Source organism: Diplotaxodon limnothrissa, linkage group LG13 (assembly GCF_057381915.1).
Source record: "Diplotaxodon limnothrissa isolate DT_005_m linkage group LG13, D_limnothrissa_male_GT1.1, whole genome shotgun sequence".
NCBI lineage: Eukaryota > Metazoa > Chordata > Actinopteri > Cichliformes > Cichlidae > Diplotaxodon > Diplotaxodon limnothrissa.
Genome location: NC_140608.1, coordinates 26,797,858 through 26,815,584, shown reverse-complemented (window position 1 = coordinate 26,815,584; position 17,727 = coordinate 26,797,858). Strand labels below are relative to the sequence as shown.

Genomic DNA, 17,727 nt, shown 5'->3' with positions numbered 1-17,727 from the left:
TTTGACCCATTCACTCAGTGAAGCAGTGGGCAGCCTACACTGCATATAAACGGAGCAGGGAATACATACATTGTACTCGTAGCAATGTTTATATGTATGTATTATGAATCATCCCACTTAAATGAAACAAAGAGGCTGCGGTTATTATTATTATTATTATTATTATTATTATTATTATTATTATTATTATTATTATTATTATTTCTACGTTATTTCTACGCGCCTCCTTCGCGTCCCTATTGGTTGTTGAGATTTTTTTGGAGCATGCAATTGGCTGTGTGGCGTAGCGGGAGGGATAATGTTCAGGAAGTGAAAAGGGGTTTGTTTCTGTTTCCAATTTACAGGGCAGCAGTTTGTGCTGGAACCCAGCGAGGAAAGCGTAGTTCAAATTACTTATCGGTGTGTTCTTAGTTAAGAATCCCAAGGGACGACGTGCGGCTTTTCTTCATCTCGGCGGTTACTGAACATTTCAGCCCGTGAGTCATACTGAAGAACTTCTCATTAGCTGAGTTTAGCAGGTTGCTAATTAAGTTTTCTAACAGTAAATGTCTTTGCAGAGCAGTTCTGCCAGTAACTTTTAGCCAACACTGTAGTGTTTTTATCGGTCTTGCGTTGTGCTGTATTCAGCTGTCATTCCATTTTTTATTAGGGTTCTTGTGTTATTAGCTAACTGTTTCTACTACTGTTAGATAGCCGTTGGTCATAGCAAACATTCAAGCTGACCAAAAACTCCATGTGATAAACACAGTCAGTGAGTCGTTAACGTTTTATGTGTATATTGTGCTAAGTACTTGTGAAATATAGAACTATACTTTAATAATGGTCAGTTACACTCGCTGTTTTAGTTTTGTTTTTCAGTAACTGCTTCAGCCTCGTGTGAGTGCGTCATTAACTCCCTTGGAGGTTTTCCAGAGCTCTTGAGTAAGTCCATAAACAGCCCTGATTCCTTTTCCTCATAGGCATACAGCGTTCTGTGGTTTCAGGGCGTTACATGTTTTCATATATATAATTTTTTTTTTTTTAAACAGTCTCAGTTTTTATGGCACCTCCACGAAAACCGGTGCTACCCAAACCTCTTCCAGGAGGCTTCATACTAATAGACACTGATAAGAAGAAATGGAGGCTGGGGAAAATCATCGGGCAAGGTGGCTTTGGACTGATCTATCTTGGTAAGGAGCAACGTGTCAGATGACAAACCTACACATGCGCACACACGAAAGCTTGTTTTATGCCAGGGGTAGGCAACTCCAGGTAATTTTGCCATTTGAATCAGCTGTGTTGGATCAAGGACACATCTAAAACCTGCAGGACACCGGCACTCGAGGCCTGGAGTTGCCTACCCCTGTTTTATGCTTTATCATTCACTTCATGGGTATTCACCTATGGAGGGGGTTTTCAACCATGGAGGTGCAGTCCCCCAGAAGCCCAGCAACACATAGCTGTGGGTGACATGCTTCTCTCATTCCATTTCTAGAAAAAGCTTGAAAAATCATTAAAGTTTAAACAATACAGTATGAAAGGCACAGAAAGCAAGTTGCTGTAGTGGATCCTTTTTTTTCGTTTTTTTTTTAACAATGGTTTCACTTCAAGCCTTTGTATGTTATAACTGCTTTTTTCCACGCAAGAGTTGTCCACAGACCAGCTGTATCACATACTTTGGACACTACCTCAATCTGACAGCAGATGCGCTCTGCAGGTAGATGGCCTGTCCCTTGCTCTCTACAGTCTGCCAGTGTATTGCACTTGAGCCCAAAATGAGTCTGAATTTCCGCAAAGACTGACTGAGGACGAACAGATTTGTGATTGTTGTTGATTTTTCACAGCTAATTGCTGTATTGTCACAGACAGATTGCATGTAATTGTCAACTTGACCATATTCAGTAACAAACTTATAACAGGGTGATTCTTATTGCTGTTGTATCTCGGTCTTAAAATGCACCAACAAGATGGCAACTGAATGTGAGTGGTCATAAACCTGGTCGCCATCTTCAAAACAACCTTTTCAAAGGCAACAAGATCACATGCTCATTCCATACAGGCAACCACCATATTCTCTTGCGTGACTGGAGGATAATCTGGTCCTCCCAGTGGCAGTAGACTGTGCTACCTTCAAGGACAGGAAACACAGATTGAGGATGAAGTCATATGCTGACAAACCGCAACATTTATTAATGTTTCAGATTTTTATTGTGTAATTTTCTTTTCTTTATGTTGTATTTCTTGATGAAATTAAAATGTTTTTATTTGTTTTACTTCTGACAGAATGCCTCATTGTAAACCAATATAATTGCTTATCTATGCAAAAATATTAAATAAATACAATTTTATGCAAAATCTTATTTAAAGTAATATCCTAATATTCCATGAAACTGCCAGGATTGTAAAAAAATTCAGTGGCAAGCTTTTAGGTGCACAGGCACCGCTGGAACATAAATGTTGATGCTTGTTATAAACTGACTTTTCAGTCCCTCTAATATGTATAGATCTTTTTATTTCCAAACAGATAACTGCTTACATGCACAAATCCAGTGATGAAAACACTCGTATACATTTCCTTCTGGCCTTGGATATATTTTTAAGATCCAAGAGGCCTGCTCTCATCCATGAATTATGTTGTCTCGTCTTCATTCTGTCTTCTGTTATGTTTCAGCCTCCAAGGACATTGACAGACCTGTTGGAACAGACACTGACTTTGTCATCAAAGTGGTGAGTACATATGTTGCACGCACAGCTGACCTGTCCACCTTCAGGGACACGTTAATGCTGTGATACTTGAATGTGGCTGCACTATGCTGCTGGCAGTAGAAAGCAGGTGTAACTGTGGTTATTGATATTAAATGACTAGACTGTTATACAGCAAAATGACGTTTCCTCTTTTTTTCATTTTCTATTTCACCAAATATCACCTGACTTTCTCACATGGACCAAAAATAAACATGAGAGCAAAGTGCAACCAAAGTCGGTGTGATGATTCCTCCAACTTTGCACAAGAAGTAATGTTTAGTGTTAACAGAATGGCCTTTGATGGAATCCACATGTTCTTCTTGCTTGGAAGTTGTCACACGTGTGTCTTTTTGTGCCAGTTATTGGACTATAGTGAAGGGAACAAAACTTTGGTGACAGCATCTTTATCTGTTTATCCCTTCAATAAAGATGCTAAAATAATGCACAGGCCATAAGCCACATTCTTTGTTTACTTGCAAGCAGAAATGCTTTGGACTTGAATTAGTGTCTTCAGCCTAAAACACGAGGCTGAAAACAAAAGGCGACAAAGCTTTTGTAACTGTGGCCCCCAGATTGTGGAACTCTCTCCCTTTGAGCCTGAGATCTGTGGACTCCGCTTTAAAAAAAAAAAAAAAAAAAAAAAAAGCAGCTAAAAACTCATCTTTTTAAACTTGCTTTTGGTTGATTTTTATTTTTAGGTTTTAGCTTCTGTGAAGCACTTTGTGATTTTTATCTTGAAAGGTGCTATATAAATAAAATTTTACTTACTTTACTTACTAGTGTCCCCAAGATGCTCTGAAACCTGAAACAGGAATCAGAGATGTCTAATTAATGCCTGTTTGTCTATGTGCCGTACAGAAAAAATGCACAGTAAATTCAATTAAATCCCAACCAAAGTCAGAGCTTAAATATTGACACATTTTGGTTTTAAAAGGGCTTATGTCCTGGACTGTGTCTTGGCTGGGAGCAGTAACTTCCTGAAATCTCTGCTGGTTGCATTGCAAACTCTCAACGACACCAACAGTTTAGGAGGTGTGTGCTTCCAGTTAGGAAACAGTCAATCACAAATACTAGTTTTTACGGTTTCTTTATTTTCATCTCATCCCCTTTCACCTGGATGAGAAGGTTCTGTCCGTACACCTCATGTTACATGGCTCTACTTCTGCCGTTTCGTCAGGGTCTGACTCTGGGTTCTGAACCAGTCCTATACATGCTAAATTTTCTTGCTGCTTCCTGATGTTCCAGTGAAATAAATGGGAAGAAGAAAATATTGTTTGATGTTTTACTGTCAGCTGTTTAATTTGAGATATAACAATAACTAATCCCTCTCTTAAGCAAGCTCAATAAGTCAAGTAATCAATCAGTAGTCAATTAATTATTATGCTGTGATGCTAAATTAAGCTAATGCTATTATTCTAATTCTATTTGTCAGCTAGCAGTGTTATTGTATGTGTAACTGTGTGAAGTAGTTCTAAAAGATCTTCGCAGTGACAATTGCAGTTAACATAAGTTTGGGCATGGACTTGAGCTAAAAAAAAGAAAAAGCATTTAGAGTTGCACGGGGCTGTTCACATGGGTTCACGAGACTAAAGTTAGACAACATTCATGTGTCATCCAGGTATTTTTATGATTTCTCCCGATACATAAGGAATAATAACATAAACAACCAGGAAACAAAGCATTGAAACAGGCATGTAAGTGACATGATGCTCACTGGCCGAGACACAAATTTTTTTCACAATTTTACCTTTTGGAATTAGACACAGACAATTAACTTTTGCATGGTCACTGGTTAAAGCTGCACTGTGCTAATACTGTGTGCTCATACATGCAGGAGTACCAGGAGAATGGCTCCCTGTTCTCGGAGCTCAAGTTCTACCAGAGGGCAGCCAAACCCGAGAGCAGTGAGTAGCACCACCCGTCCAGTGTCCCGGCAGCTTGCTGGAGCACAAGAGCGTTTGACTGATGAAGTGGCTGCAGACTCAGAGGCTTTGCTGAGTGCTGCTCAGTAATTAATAATAAGCCAAAGCAAACATGCACCTCAGTGGCAGTTGGGCCCCACTCTCCGTGCTTGTCTGAGCTCTCCAACGCCTTCGTTTGGAGAGGAAGCTACTCACACGTAATGATGCCCGGGCCTCCACTGAGCCCCTGACCACCTGCCAGCCTGGTTGAGAGCCAGTCAGGCCAGCCGCCATCAAGCCCTGAGCCAGGCCCACTGCTTTGTCTGGGGCCTCTGTGTGTGTGTATTTGTAGTCCCAATAAGATTGATATTTGTATGCACACGTTCTTACACTTACAAGGACAAATCTTTTTTCTTTTTTGGCAAAACATTTGCCTACTTTTCCTAGAGCTCAGTTTTTGTTTTGTTTTTTTTTGTTCAGACACAATAGCTCCATGTTAGCACCTGTGTAGATGTGTAGATGCATACCTGTGATTTTTCCTAAACTTGTTCCAGTGCAAAAATGGAAGAGAAGCAAGAAGCTGGACTTCCTGGGCATCCCGACGTACTGGGGGTCAGGAATTGCAGAGTATAATAACCTCAGGTATTGACACAGTCAACACTAATAGGTTTGATTAACTCATAGGTTGCTATGATTGTTTTGTTTTTTTTGCAGCCACCAAATTTTAAGCAAAGAGAAAATAACTTGAACAATGCTGTGTTTAGATTCATAAATGTAAAAAAAAAAGCAGGAAGAAAGAGCAGCGTGTTTCTAATGTTATTAAATTTAATAATGCAGCTGTCCTAACTGGAATGAGTGTAGTATTTTGTAGAAATTGACACATTTGGTATTATTTTATGTTTTCCTTAAAAAAAATAAATAAAAGTGTGTGTATGTGTGTGTGTGTGTGTGTGTGTGTGTGTGGGGGGGGGGGGTCTGGTTTCATAACCGAATGTAACATAACAACTGTAAATATGATATTTTACATTCAGTTATGAAAACCAGATCAGGTCTTCGTGTCAGTTTTGAAGCTATTTTTTTCTCTCTGCCTTTCCATGCATCTATTCATGATGTGTGCACTGTCTACATGAAGCTAATTAGAGACGTATATTGACATTGATATAGATTATTAACACATATTAATAACTTATAAAAAAGATTAATTGCCTCTTGACTTAATGCTTATTACAAGAACCTTAATATAAAGCATAACTGAAAAAAATTTATTTTCACTGCATATGGCTGTATTATAGCCTTAATCTAACCAGAAGATGCATCAAAACACAAACGGAGCATGTTTGTGTTCTGTCATTTTTTTTCATCATTTAGCTCCATGAAGTTTGCTCTAAAGTAGACTCTTTGGGCAGAACTTAAAAATGGTAAAATATTTGGAACGTAAAGGAAAAGGAGCTCTGGGGTTTTTGAAACCAGGCCAAGCTGGCTTTTGTTCGTGTTCTGTACATGAGTAAAGTGGACATCAGTATTTATTTGTGCTGTCATATATCAAGTAAATTGTATGCACCAGGGGTGGTGGTCCCCATCTTTAAGAAAGGGGACCGGAGGGTGTGTTCCAACTACAGGGGGATCACACTCCTCAGCCTCCCTGGGAAAGTCTATGCCAGGGTGCTGGAAAGGAGAGTTCGTCTGTTAGTCGAACCTCTGATACAGGAGGAACAATGCGGTTTTCGTCCTGGTCGCGGAACACTGGACCAGCTCTTTATCCTCTCCAGGATACTTGAGGGTGCATGGGAGTTTGCCCAACCAGTCTACATGTGTTTTGTGGACTTGGAGAAGGCATTCGACCGTGTCCCTCGGGGTGTCCTGTGGGAGGTGTTGCGGGAATATGGGGTGTCTGGCCCATTGCTACGGGCCATTCGATCCCTATACAACCGTTGCAAGAGCTTGGTTCGCATTGCCGGCAATAAGTCGGACTCGTTCCCGGTGGGTGATGGGCTCCGCCAGGGCTGCCCTTTGTCTCCGGTTCTGTTCATAATTTTTATGGACAGGATTTCTAGGCGCAGCCAAGTGGCGGAGGGCTTTCGCTTTGGTGGCCTCAGAATCTCATCTCTGATTTTTGCAGATGATGTGGTTCTGTTGGCTTCATCGGGTGAGGGCCTCCAGCTCGCACTGGAACGGTTCGCAGCCGAGTGTGAAGCAGCGGGAATGAGGATCAGCACCTCCAAATCTGAGGCCATGGTTCTCAGCCGGAAAAGGGTGGAGTGCCCACTCCGGGTCGGGGATGAGTTCCTGCCCCAAGTGGAGGAGTTCAAGTATCTCGGTGTCTTGTTCGCGAGTGATGGGAGAAGGGAGCCGGAGATCGACAGACGGATTGGGGCTGCAGCTGCAGTAATGCGGACGCTGCACCGGTCCGTCGTGGTGAAGAGGGAGCTGAGTGTAAAAGCGAAGCTCTCAATTTACCGGTCGATCTACATCCCTACCCTCACCTATGGCCACGAGCTGTGGGTAGTGACCGAAAGAACGAGATCGCGGATACAAGCGGCAGAAATGAGCTTCCTCCGAAGGGTGGCTGGCCTCTCCCTTAGAGATATCGTGAGAAGTTCGGCCATCCGGGAGGGGCTCAGAGTAGAGCAGCTGCTGCTCCACATCGAAAGGAGCCAGCTGAGGTGGTTCGGGCATCTGACAAGGATGCCCCCTGGGCGCCTCCTGGGTGAGGTGTTCCAGGCATGTCCCACCGGGAGGAGGCCCCGGGGCAGACCCAGGACACGCTGGAGAGATTATATCTCTCGGCTGGCCTGGGAACGCCTTGGTATTCCCCCGGATAAGCTGGAGGAGGTGGCTGGGGAGAGGGAGGTCTGGGCCTCTTTGCTTAGGCTGCTGCCCCCGCGACCCGGCCCCGGACAAAGCGGATGAAGATGGATGGATGGATGGATGGATGGATGTATGCACCAGTGTGAAATCCACATGTATAACAACCAAAGTTTAAAAAAAACAAACAAAATCAAGCCGATAAACTGATTTTAAGAAGGGGAGGTTGCGTGTGCTTTCTTAAAAGCTCTGTCATCTGCTTTAATATCAGATTTTAACCATCTAGCCTTAGAATTAAGGCAACTGTAGTAATTATTTCCAATAGAATATCTGCTTTTAGTCAAAACGTGTTGGGGTGTTTTTCACATCACTGTCAGTATTAGATTTTTTCTGTTGTTTTCTCTGATTTTTTTTTTAATTTTTATTTGATTTTTCATCTTTGTTTGCTATATTATGACTCTTGTTTGTGAATCTTATGAAAAGCGTCAGTTATTTGGCATTTTGTTCCACTGTTTTAAATAAAACATCCTGTCATAGTCTTTTATACAAAGTACAGTTTCGGTGTGGGTCGTTAGTAAATCTGGTGTTGTGTTATGTCAGAATTAGGACAAGAGTTTGAGCTTTTCTTCTCTCACTCAGGTATCGTTTCATGGTCATGGATCGACTGGGAAGTGACCTTCAGAAAGCTTGTGAGTCCAGTGGAGGCCAACTGAAGAAGACCACTGTTCTCCAGCTTGGACAGAGACTGGTGAGATAATTATCACATTTTGACCTGTTCAATAATACCAGTATAAATAAGCTGAGGCAGCCTGATCGCCTATCAATGACACAGTTAAAGGCCAGTTTGTCAAATTATGACCCCGTTTTACCAAAACGTTCGTTTTACTGCATTACTATCTGCCTATAAAATTCTTGTTTTGTATGCTTTTGATTCTTGTGCCAGGTGGATATACTGGAGTACATACATGAGAATGAGTACGTCCATGCTGACATTAAAGCTGCCAACCTCATGCTGGGTTACAGGGACCCTGAACAGGTCAGTCCACTGCAGATCCCTGGTACAGTTACAGGAGAGAATAAAACCCGCTGTTTTTCTTTAAACTGCATTGATCTTAAATATAACCCAAAACAACATCTGTTTCATTAAAGTTATAAAAAAGATGCAGAGGATTCAGTTAAACAATTTCATCTAGCAGAAGGCAACATTGCAGACATTGACGACAGATACAAGTACCTGGGAATCCCACAGGCAAATGGGAACCACGAAGAGGCCGCTAGGAAAGCGGGAGGAAGGAGGCCAAGGGCTAGTGTGTGTCAGTACCACAGTGAGACAACGAACATCCACGAGTACATAAGGAAGATGGCCACAACTGGCTGCATGCTCAGTGAATACCTCAGGTAGCAGAACCTCAAGAAAGAGGAGCAGAAGAGGAACAATCATGGAAGGACAGGGCGCTGTACGGTATGTACCACCGGCAGATAGAGGAGGTGGCTGATATCCAGAAATCCACCAGTGGCTGGACAAAGCTGAACTGAAAGACGGCACAGAGGCACTAATCATGGCAGCACAGGAAGAAGGTCTGAGCGCAAGATCCATAGAGGCTGGGGTCACACCAGGCAAGAAGCCGGATGCAGGCTGTGTAAAGATGCCCCTGAGACAATCCAGCACATAACAGCAGGGGGCAAGATGCTAACAAACGGGGAACACCATAACCAAGTGGCCGGCATAGTATACAGAAACATCTGTGCCAAGTATGGCCTGGAAGTCCCAAGGTCAAAATGGGAGACACCCCCAAGGGTGGTCAAGAAGATCACCCAAGCTAAGATCCTGTGGGACTTCCAGATACAGACAGACAAAATGGTGATGGCTAACCAACCGGATATAGTGGTGGTAGACAAGCGGAGGTTGACGGCCATAACAATAGACGTAGCGATACAGAATGACAGCAACATCAGGAAGAAGGAACTCGAGAAACTGGAGAAGTACCAAGGGCTCAGAGAAGAGCTCGAGAAGATGTGGAGGGTGAAAGCAACAGTGGTGACAATGGTAATCGGAGTGTTCAGTGTGGTGACCCCCAAGCTAGACGACTGGCTCCAGCAGATCCCAGGATAGCACAATGACCCAATATTAAATATCTGTGAGAAGGGAAAAGTCTGTTTTTAGTGAATGTCTGACAGTTTTCAGGAGGTGCCCTTTCTTTTTTTTTTTTTAAAGAAGAGGGATCTATAGGATACCCAAGTCTATCATTGGGAGAATATAAAATAATCCATGTCATGACTGGAAGGTGAAAGTACTGTTCTCAAGTCACTGCTGCTGTCTGCAATTTGCTAAAGATATTGATGAAAAGCCAGAAAGCTGTTTGAAAGAGAGTGTCATGTTTGGAGAATGGAAAAACTGTACCTTATCTGTTGAAAGCAGATATATGGTAATGGATGTTTTCCCCCTGTATATCAACTCCACTATTTTCACTTAGTTTAATCAGCTTTTCTTTTCCTGCTTTGCTTAATTTTGAGACAATTGCAATGCTTATGCAGAAATGAAAAACATTTCAAAGGTTTCACAATTTTTTCCTGCAACTGTTGACGTCGCACAAACTCACATGTATCTTTAAGATGGGAAGACTATTTTTTTTTCTGTCCTGTTGGGAACTATAGGTCTACCTTGCAGACTATGGGCTGTCCTACAGATACTGCCCTGATGGAGTCCACAAAGAATACAAGGAAAACCCCAAGAAGGGCCATAATGGAACCATCGAATACACCAGCATCGATGCCCACAAAGGACTCTGTAAGCACTTGACTTTTTAAATAGTTAAACATAACAGAAAATAAAAACCTGTCTAAATGTTCAAATTTTATGTCAGGATATTAATGGTTGGTTTACGTGCCTGGTAAATTACACACAATGGAATATATGACCCACACAACTTGTTTGTAGGTAAGCTAAATAAAGCTTCACCATACATTTGCACAGTCCATTTGCCTCCATACATCTTTGTTTTGGTCAGTAACTTTTATGGAGTACAACATTCAAAGGGGCTCATTCTGTCTCGTTAAGTGTTCAGTTCACTTAACAGTCAGCAGTCCTGTACAAATTTAATTCTCAACCATTTTCCACACATCTTTGCTTGATGATCTTCAACTTAAGTCCAGATTATAATTATTACTGGCCTACTTAAATGGAAATTGGATAAATAAGATACCACCAGGTACTTAAATTGCTATAAGAAGACACCCCTGCTTATTACAGGGGCAATTGTGTCAGTATTAATTAAAGTGGTCCGCACTTGCACACCTACAGCAAAGTTTCTGAAGCTTATGATTATTCGAAACAATCTTCCTCACTTTGCCAATTGCCGTGTAATGTCCTGTGAATTGTTTCCACAGCAGGGCCAAAGCCCTGAGAAGATTAAGCAAATTAGTCCACTGATGCATCAAAAGTCTGATGCTCCAAATTCCTATTGTATCTGATTCTCTGCAAACATGGGCAACAAATCCTGGACTTGTCTGTCTGCTGGCGGCCTCATACTGGCTATTGCTGCACACAAACTACAAACAAAGAAATGTTGCGGTCTCTCTGAAAATGCCTGTGGAATAATAATGCTTAAAACGCATTGCTTGCTTGACCAACGAACAACATTCTGATCAGGGACTTCTTATAGAGGCTAAAACGATCATACCTGAATCATACCACCCTCATTTCTGTGATGGAAACACAGTTAAACATGAACAAAGTTGCATTATTGAAAATTAGATTGAGCTACTTAATGTGTTAGTAAAAAATACTCTTAGTTAGTTAAAAAGAGTTCTGACATATTAGCAGATGTAGCGTTCGTCTGCTAATATGTAGGTGAATGCTACATATCAGCGTTTCTCTAGATTACATCATTGATATCATATTTTAGTGCTCCTGAAACTGATCAAAAAAACTGATTACAAATGTATTTTGTTTTTACTGGCCACAGTGTATTATTATTATTATTAGTAGTAGTAGTCGCATTATTTGTGTTGTTGTTGTTGTTGTTGTTGTTGTTATTAGATGTATTTTTCATTAAAATAATGAGGAAAGTTTCCATGATACTGACAGTAAAATGAACAAAGACTGAAAAATGCCCCCTACCTCATTTTAACTTTCAGATATGGTCTTCTAATGCAAACTACCAGAACAGAGACATTAACTTGATTAAGTATGTCAGATTTTACAACTTAGAATGAAAGGTGTTCAAAATTCACAAAGTGCTTTACGTTATCTTTACTAAGGCTACTATAATGTCTATTCTTTCCGTCTTTATCAATAGATGTAAAGTAGTGTCCACTTGAGCACCGTCTGGCTTCCTTGCTGGTATTGGGAACACATTAACTGGCAAATTGCCTACCTGCTCCCTTTCCTCATTGACCATCGATTCTCCATCCGCGGCCCCTGCTGAATTCCCCAGCACCATCTCTGTTTAACAATTCCCTAATTAGCTAAAGTCATAACCTGCATCGTGTTTTCATCCCCCCATTAATTAAGGGCTTTGATGTTTGGTTAGAGCAAGTCACAGATAACCCCTGTGAGCTCCACACCGACCAACTCCACTACCCACCGGTTCAATATTGTGAGTTAGCATGGCTCAGACTGCCTAATCTCCATGGGAGAGTTTCTATCAGCATAATCGATAATTGAAAGAGGTTCAGATTGTGTCCTGTCAGCAAAACCTATCACATGAAAAGCATGTCAACTGTAAAATGTTTAGAAGAGGGAAAAGAAGGCGCAGAAGAAAGAAAGATACTGTTTTTTTCCCACATTTTTCTTTTCTTTTAGTTGGTATCTGGCAAGCAAATTACTTATTAACTTTCTTGATAATATTTTGTCTTTAAGCTTTTTTTTTTTTTTTTTTTTTTTGCTTTTTTTTAAAATCAAGACACAGTTTAACACACATTCTAGTTTGGTACTTACAAACTTTTCAGGTACTTAATTGTTAGAAAAGAAATCCAAAGAATAATTAACTGGTCACATATCAGGACCAGAGACTGTAAAGAAAAGCTAGATATAGAGACGGTTAATTCTCTCATTGATTTCTCGACTCGTGCATCTCACCTGTTAATCTAAATAAGATGTCTTGAGTTTTCAGCAAGTGCTAGCAAGCTTGGTTACTAAGCTGCGTTAATGGCTGGCCTCTCCCTTAGAGATAGGGTGAGAAATTCGGCCATTCGGGAGGGGCTCAGAGTAGAGCCGCTGCTCCTCCACATCGAAAGGAGCCAGTTGAGGTGGTTCGGGCATCTGACAAGGATGCCTCCTGGGCGCCTTCTGGGCGAGGTTTTCCGGGCATGTCCCACCAGGAGGAAGCCCCAGCCGTGCTCTCCTGTACAGTACAGAATCGCTACATCGATCACTAGCAATGTGACTCTGAAGTGCTGTACTGTATGTTTGTAAGTTTTCTCCCCAACAAACACAACAATGTCGATGAAATGTTTTGCACCATCAAAGGCACCTGCGGTAGCACCCAAAAGGCAGAGGAAGATGCTAACCGTCGCACAAAAAGTTGGACTTCTGGACATGCTAAAGGAAGGTAGCAGTTACCGTATTTTTTAAATTTTTATTTATTTATTTTTTTTAACCATACCGCGCACCGGATTATAAGGTGCATTAAGCTTAATTTAAGCAATTAAGCTTAAAGTTAAATTCATTAGTTCTAAAATCTGTCATTATTATTTATAGGAAAACAAATATACTGTAGGTTTATTTCTCAAATAAATGTTTGGGACTGAAAACAGGTTTTGATCTTTGGTTTCATTCTATAATGGCCTTTGTTTTGTTTTGTTTTTTTTGTTTTTTTACAAAGCTTTGAACTTTGAGAGTGTTTAAACACCTATCCCTGGTTATTTTTAGAACATAACATCCGCGATAAATGAGGGAACTCTATATACAAATACTGAGAAATTTCAATCCTTTCTCTCTTTTGCTCTGAGGCACGAGGGAAAAATATCGACAAGTCGACGAACATCATCTACAGATATATTCGGTAAATGCCCAAGACAACTTGAGAAATGTAAATCGCTGCTTGATTCGTCCATTTGGTTGACTTTTTTTGGAAAACCCGACCGTAAACAAGACACGAATATCACACTGGAAACAAAGCGCCCTACAGGAGTTTCCCCACCGGAAGTAGCATATGCTAAGTTGCACATAGTCTATAGCTGTTTATTGAAGGAAGAAACTACCCATAGAAGCCAAAGCCACTTCTTGTACCAGGCTGTAAACATGCTTTTTAATGGTGTGTGGTTTGACATTTTACACTGGACTCGATTTTTGTCGCCAGTCTCAAACAACCTCTCCAAGAACTGCATTTTTGGGCACTTCCAAGTTGGACTAATTTTTTGGTGTTTCCGCTTCGTTAAACTTGATTTCTCCGTAAAAACGTAAAGTGACAACATCAAGCGACTCTTAGAGCCAACAGCAATAAAAAAGTTTTGTTTTTTTGTTTTTTGTTTTTTTTTGACTGGTGCCTGAGCTACACAAAAATTCGACATGCTTAACATTCTAGATATTGTTATATTTAATACCTGCTTAGCTGGACCGGTAAGTGTTAGAGTACATGTGACTGCTCTTGGAGATATAGTTTAAGAGCTTGACCCTTCTATGCCCTGATGGCAACAATCCCCACAAAGATGTTGACAGGTTACCATGGTGACGAGTGCCGGCCTATGAACTTGGAGTTAAAAAGTGTAATTACCGCCATTCGGTGGGCGGTCGGCAGACAGAAGACCGTCTCTGAAAGACAAGACTGTGAAGCAGAAGGGTTAAGAGTGACACCGCAGCGTGCTTTAGAGAATCTGAATAACAATAGGAGATAATTGACAACAACAGCATCACTTCCTCACCTCCCTGTCTAAAGCATGTAGAGAATGCATGTGTATGCCAAGAATGCTACGTATGCACGATACTTGCGTATTTATGTTGTGTCCAATCTTCCGTTGAGTAAGTGTTTATATGTGATGGTATGTACTCAGATGCAGCTGTCTCTGTTCTGTCTTGTGCTGTTGAGGACAGTATGAGGGGAAATGCTTACATGAATACAGAGGAGCAGACACACAAAATGCTATTTTGAACTGCGATAACAGAATACACAAAGGTCTGCAGCACTTACTGTAGCTGTTGTCTTTTTAATTGTTAATCTATTATAGCACTCTGGAAGTTGCAACACTTATTTCTAGTGTCAGTATCACATGTATTTTTCATCTTTATTCCCTTTCAGCTGGCTCCTGGTATCTATGGAGGGCTGTGTAATTATTTACAACAATAGGCAGCCTCAGTGTAACACTGACTTAATGCACACTTTACACCCACAAGGGCAAACGCATCTAACTCTTGTTATCAGAGTTGTTGAGATGAAGCGTGGCACATGACGACAGTTTCTTAAATGTTGGATTGCTCTTTCTTCTGTTTTCTCTGTGGCTTTGTGCATATCTGTTTTGTTTAAAAAGTAGCCATTAAAGATGTTATTCAGGACTGGTTCTACCATTTTAAGTCATTGAAGTCATCTTTATTTAGGACTTTATAATATATCCCGTCTTTCCCAGGTTTGCTTATTTTAACAAAGACTAAATTAAAAATGAAATCATGTGTGAAAAAATATTTTAAATTCTGAACTCTTTAACCCTTTCCCCCATGAAGATGAAATTTGTTAACGTTCCCTTTACCCTTAATGACAAGTTTTGACACCTTAGTATACATCAATAAAGACAGTTGGGTAGCTATCAGAGTAGTTCCCGGGGTTTTCAAAAGGTATTATACAGCCTATAGACTGAGACTACCCATACACAGGGTGTGTATCTCAATAAATCTCAAATTTATTGAGACTGGAACATTTGTGTAAACCAGAGTCAGCTGCTGCTAGATTAGGCTGTCAGAGTGCACTTTCTTTGAACCTGTTCTCAAGCACTCAAACATTAAGGTTTGAAAAATATCAAAACAGGTGGAAAAGACGGTATCTGCCTCCTATCTATCTATATATCTATATATCTATCTATATATCTATATATCTATATATATATATATATATATATATATATATATATATATATATATATATATATATATATATATATATATATATATATATATATATATATATATATATATATATATATAATTTTTTTTTTTTTATTAGGGGTCCAACGATACACAAAATTCACGATTCGGTTCGATACTTTGGTGTCACGGTTCGATATTTTTTCGATACAAAAAAAATGTTCATGCCTTTTCAATTTATCATTTATTAAAATTATAAATATATATTTTAACTCAAAAGTACAGTTTTTAAATGTAATGTTGCTGAAACAACAAAATAAAAAAATAAATCTATCTGATTGAGAAATCACTCATCTTTGGAAAAGAGAGTTTATTACAGAGAAATGGCTCTTTCCAAAATAAAAGCTATACTATACGCTTCTTCTGGGCTATATTCAACAACATATTAAACAGATCAGGTCCCCATAAGGAGACTCGTGTGCTAACGCGGCCAAACGGCTGTCTAAATGACTCGGGTAAAGTTTGTAGCATGCGTGCTTGTTGTTTTTGTCTGCTTCCACTTGTCTTTGCACTAGGATGATGTCGGTGTAAATGTGCAGTGATACTCGTTGTGTTCCCAGTAGTGCTGTCAGCGCTAATCTCGTTAAAATGACATTAATGCCATAACACGGCAAATCTCCGTTAACAAGTTACCGCGGATCGCCCCGTGCTTGGGGCTGGACGGCGTCAACACGTTAACAAGCTAACCACAAATTGAGCATTGCGTGACACATCCGACATACTGTTTTACTTTTGTCCATCAGGGTCATACTTCACATGAAAACCAAGATAGTTCCAAACGCCAGATCTGAATGAGAGTGGGGGAGGTTCAATTTCGGGTAGCATTGAGGCAGTTGCCATGTTGCAACAAGCTTAGCTTCTGTCTTGCTAGCTTGCGCTGCGCTCAGTGGATCTGCACTCGATAGTGCAGCCTAGGCAGAGTAGTTGAACGCAGATCCACTGAGCGCTCAACAAAGACTGCATCGTCAGAAGAAAAGTTGATAAAATAAATAAAAAATGTTGTATTGTTCGATACATATGCGTACCGAACCGAAAGCACTGTATCGAACGGTTCAATATCGATACGAGTATCGTTGTACTCCTAATATATATGTGTGTGTGTGTGTGTGTGTGGTATATCCATATAATCTTTTCTTAAATACTCCATAGAAACGGCACATGCTGTTGGGTGGGAGGCATTATCTAACACCTCTTTTCTCAACCCCCTTTCTATACATCCAGTCTTTCACCACCACTACTGTTCTGACCAGCCTCACTGATTATTTAGACTTCCTGCTGGGTCCACTTTAGTATTCTATGCTAGCCTTGCAGTTTCTGACTCAGACACAACAATGTTTCCTTGAAATGTTTAGTACTTATAGGTGATCTGTGCCCATCTTCATCTTGAAGATGTAACCTTGCATTTGTACATTTGAATACTTACATTTCAAGAATTTGCACGTTGTCAGATTACTGCCCTCCCATCCCACATAATGTGGTCTTCTGTGCCAGTGACCACGCTTTCCTCCTTAGACCAGACTATTGGCTGGAGAGGATCAATGCTGGCTGCGACTCAGGGAGGAGATTTCTCCCCTCTGATGGAGTCAGTCGATAGGTAATTTCTCCCGAGACGTGTGGCGGCTGTTACAGTATTGAGCTGCTAAAACCCTTGGGCTCGACCCCTCTGGATGGACTTGGTCGCTAAATATTGATAGACCTCACACATTAATGTAGACTCATGCAGTCACACACACAACCACAATAAGACACAAACACAGTCTGGACTTGTTCTTAAAGAAGCTTTAGTACATAGGTGTCAAACTCTGGCCCGCGGGCCAAATTTGGCCCGCAGCCTAATTACATTTGGCCCGCGAAGCCATACCAAATTACTATTAGAGCTGGCCTACTGGTATTATACAGCTAATATATATATCGTTTAGTATTAAGCTTTGCTTGTTCCATATTAAGTTTTTCAGCAAAACTTGTTTGAGTCCATAAGAAAAGATTCATTCTTATATCTGGAGGAAGATTTTGTTTTTCAATAAATATTAGTGTTAGCCCGCGACTTTGTTCCAGTTTTGAATTTTGGCCCACTGTGTATTTGAGTTTGACACCACTGCTTTAGTACATGGGAAGCCACACTTGTAAAATCTATTTAGTTCCCTAACATCAACTTGTGCCGTTCAGATCCCTGGTTATGGTTTGTGGAAACTTTTTTTGTGTTGGGATATTTACAGTGCTGAG

General features: G+C 40.6%; 1 protein-coding gene across 2 annotated transcripts in view; it reads left to right on the top strand.

Moving 5' to 3' along the window:
- Window positions 1–325: 325 nt before the first annotated feature.
- The window catches only part of vrk2 (VRK serine/threonine kinase 2), a 28,037-nt gene continuing 10,635 nt past the window's right edge, over window positions 326–17,727 (top strand). For both annotated transcript variants that reach the window (XM_085368943.1, XM_085368942.1), the window contains exons 1-9: window positions 326–476; window positions 846–921; window positions 1,029–1,169; window positions 2,651–2,706; window positions 4,559–4,628; window positions 5,180–5,267; window positions 8,070–8,178; window positions 8,374–8,466; window positions 10,086–10,218. In XM_085368943.1, coding sequence (XP_085225069.1) covers window positions 1,040–1,169; window positions 2,651–2,706; window positions 4,559–4,628; window positions 5,180–5,267; window positions 8,070–8,178; window positions 8,374–8,466; window positions 10,086–10,218 — 679 coding nt within the window. In that variant the 5' untranslated portion in view covers window positions 326–476; window positions 846–921; window positions 1,029–1,039. The remainder of the gene's footprint in view (window positions 477–845; window positions 922–1,028; window positions 1,170–2,650; window positions 2,707–4,558; window positions 4,629–5,179; window positions 5,268–8,069; window positions 8,179–8,373; window positions 8,467–10,085; window positions 10,219–17,727) is intronic.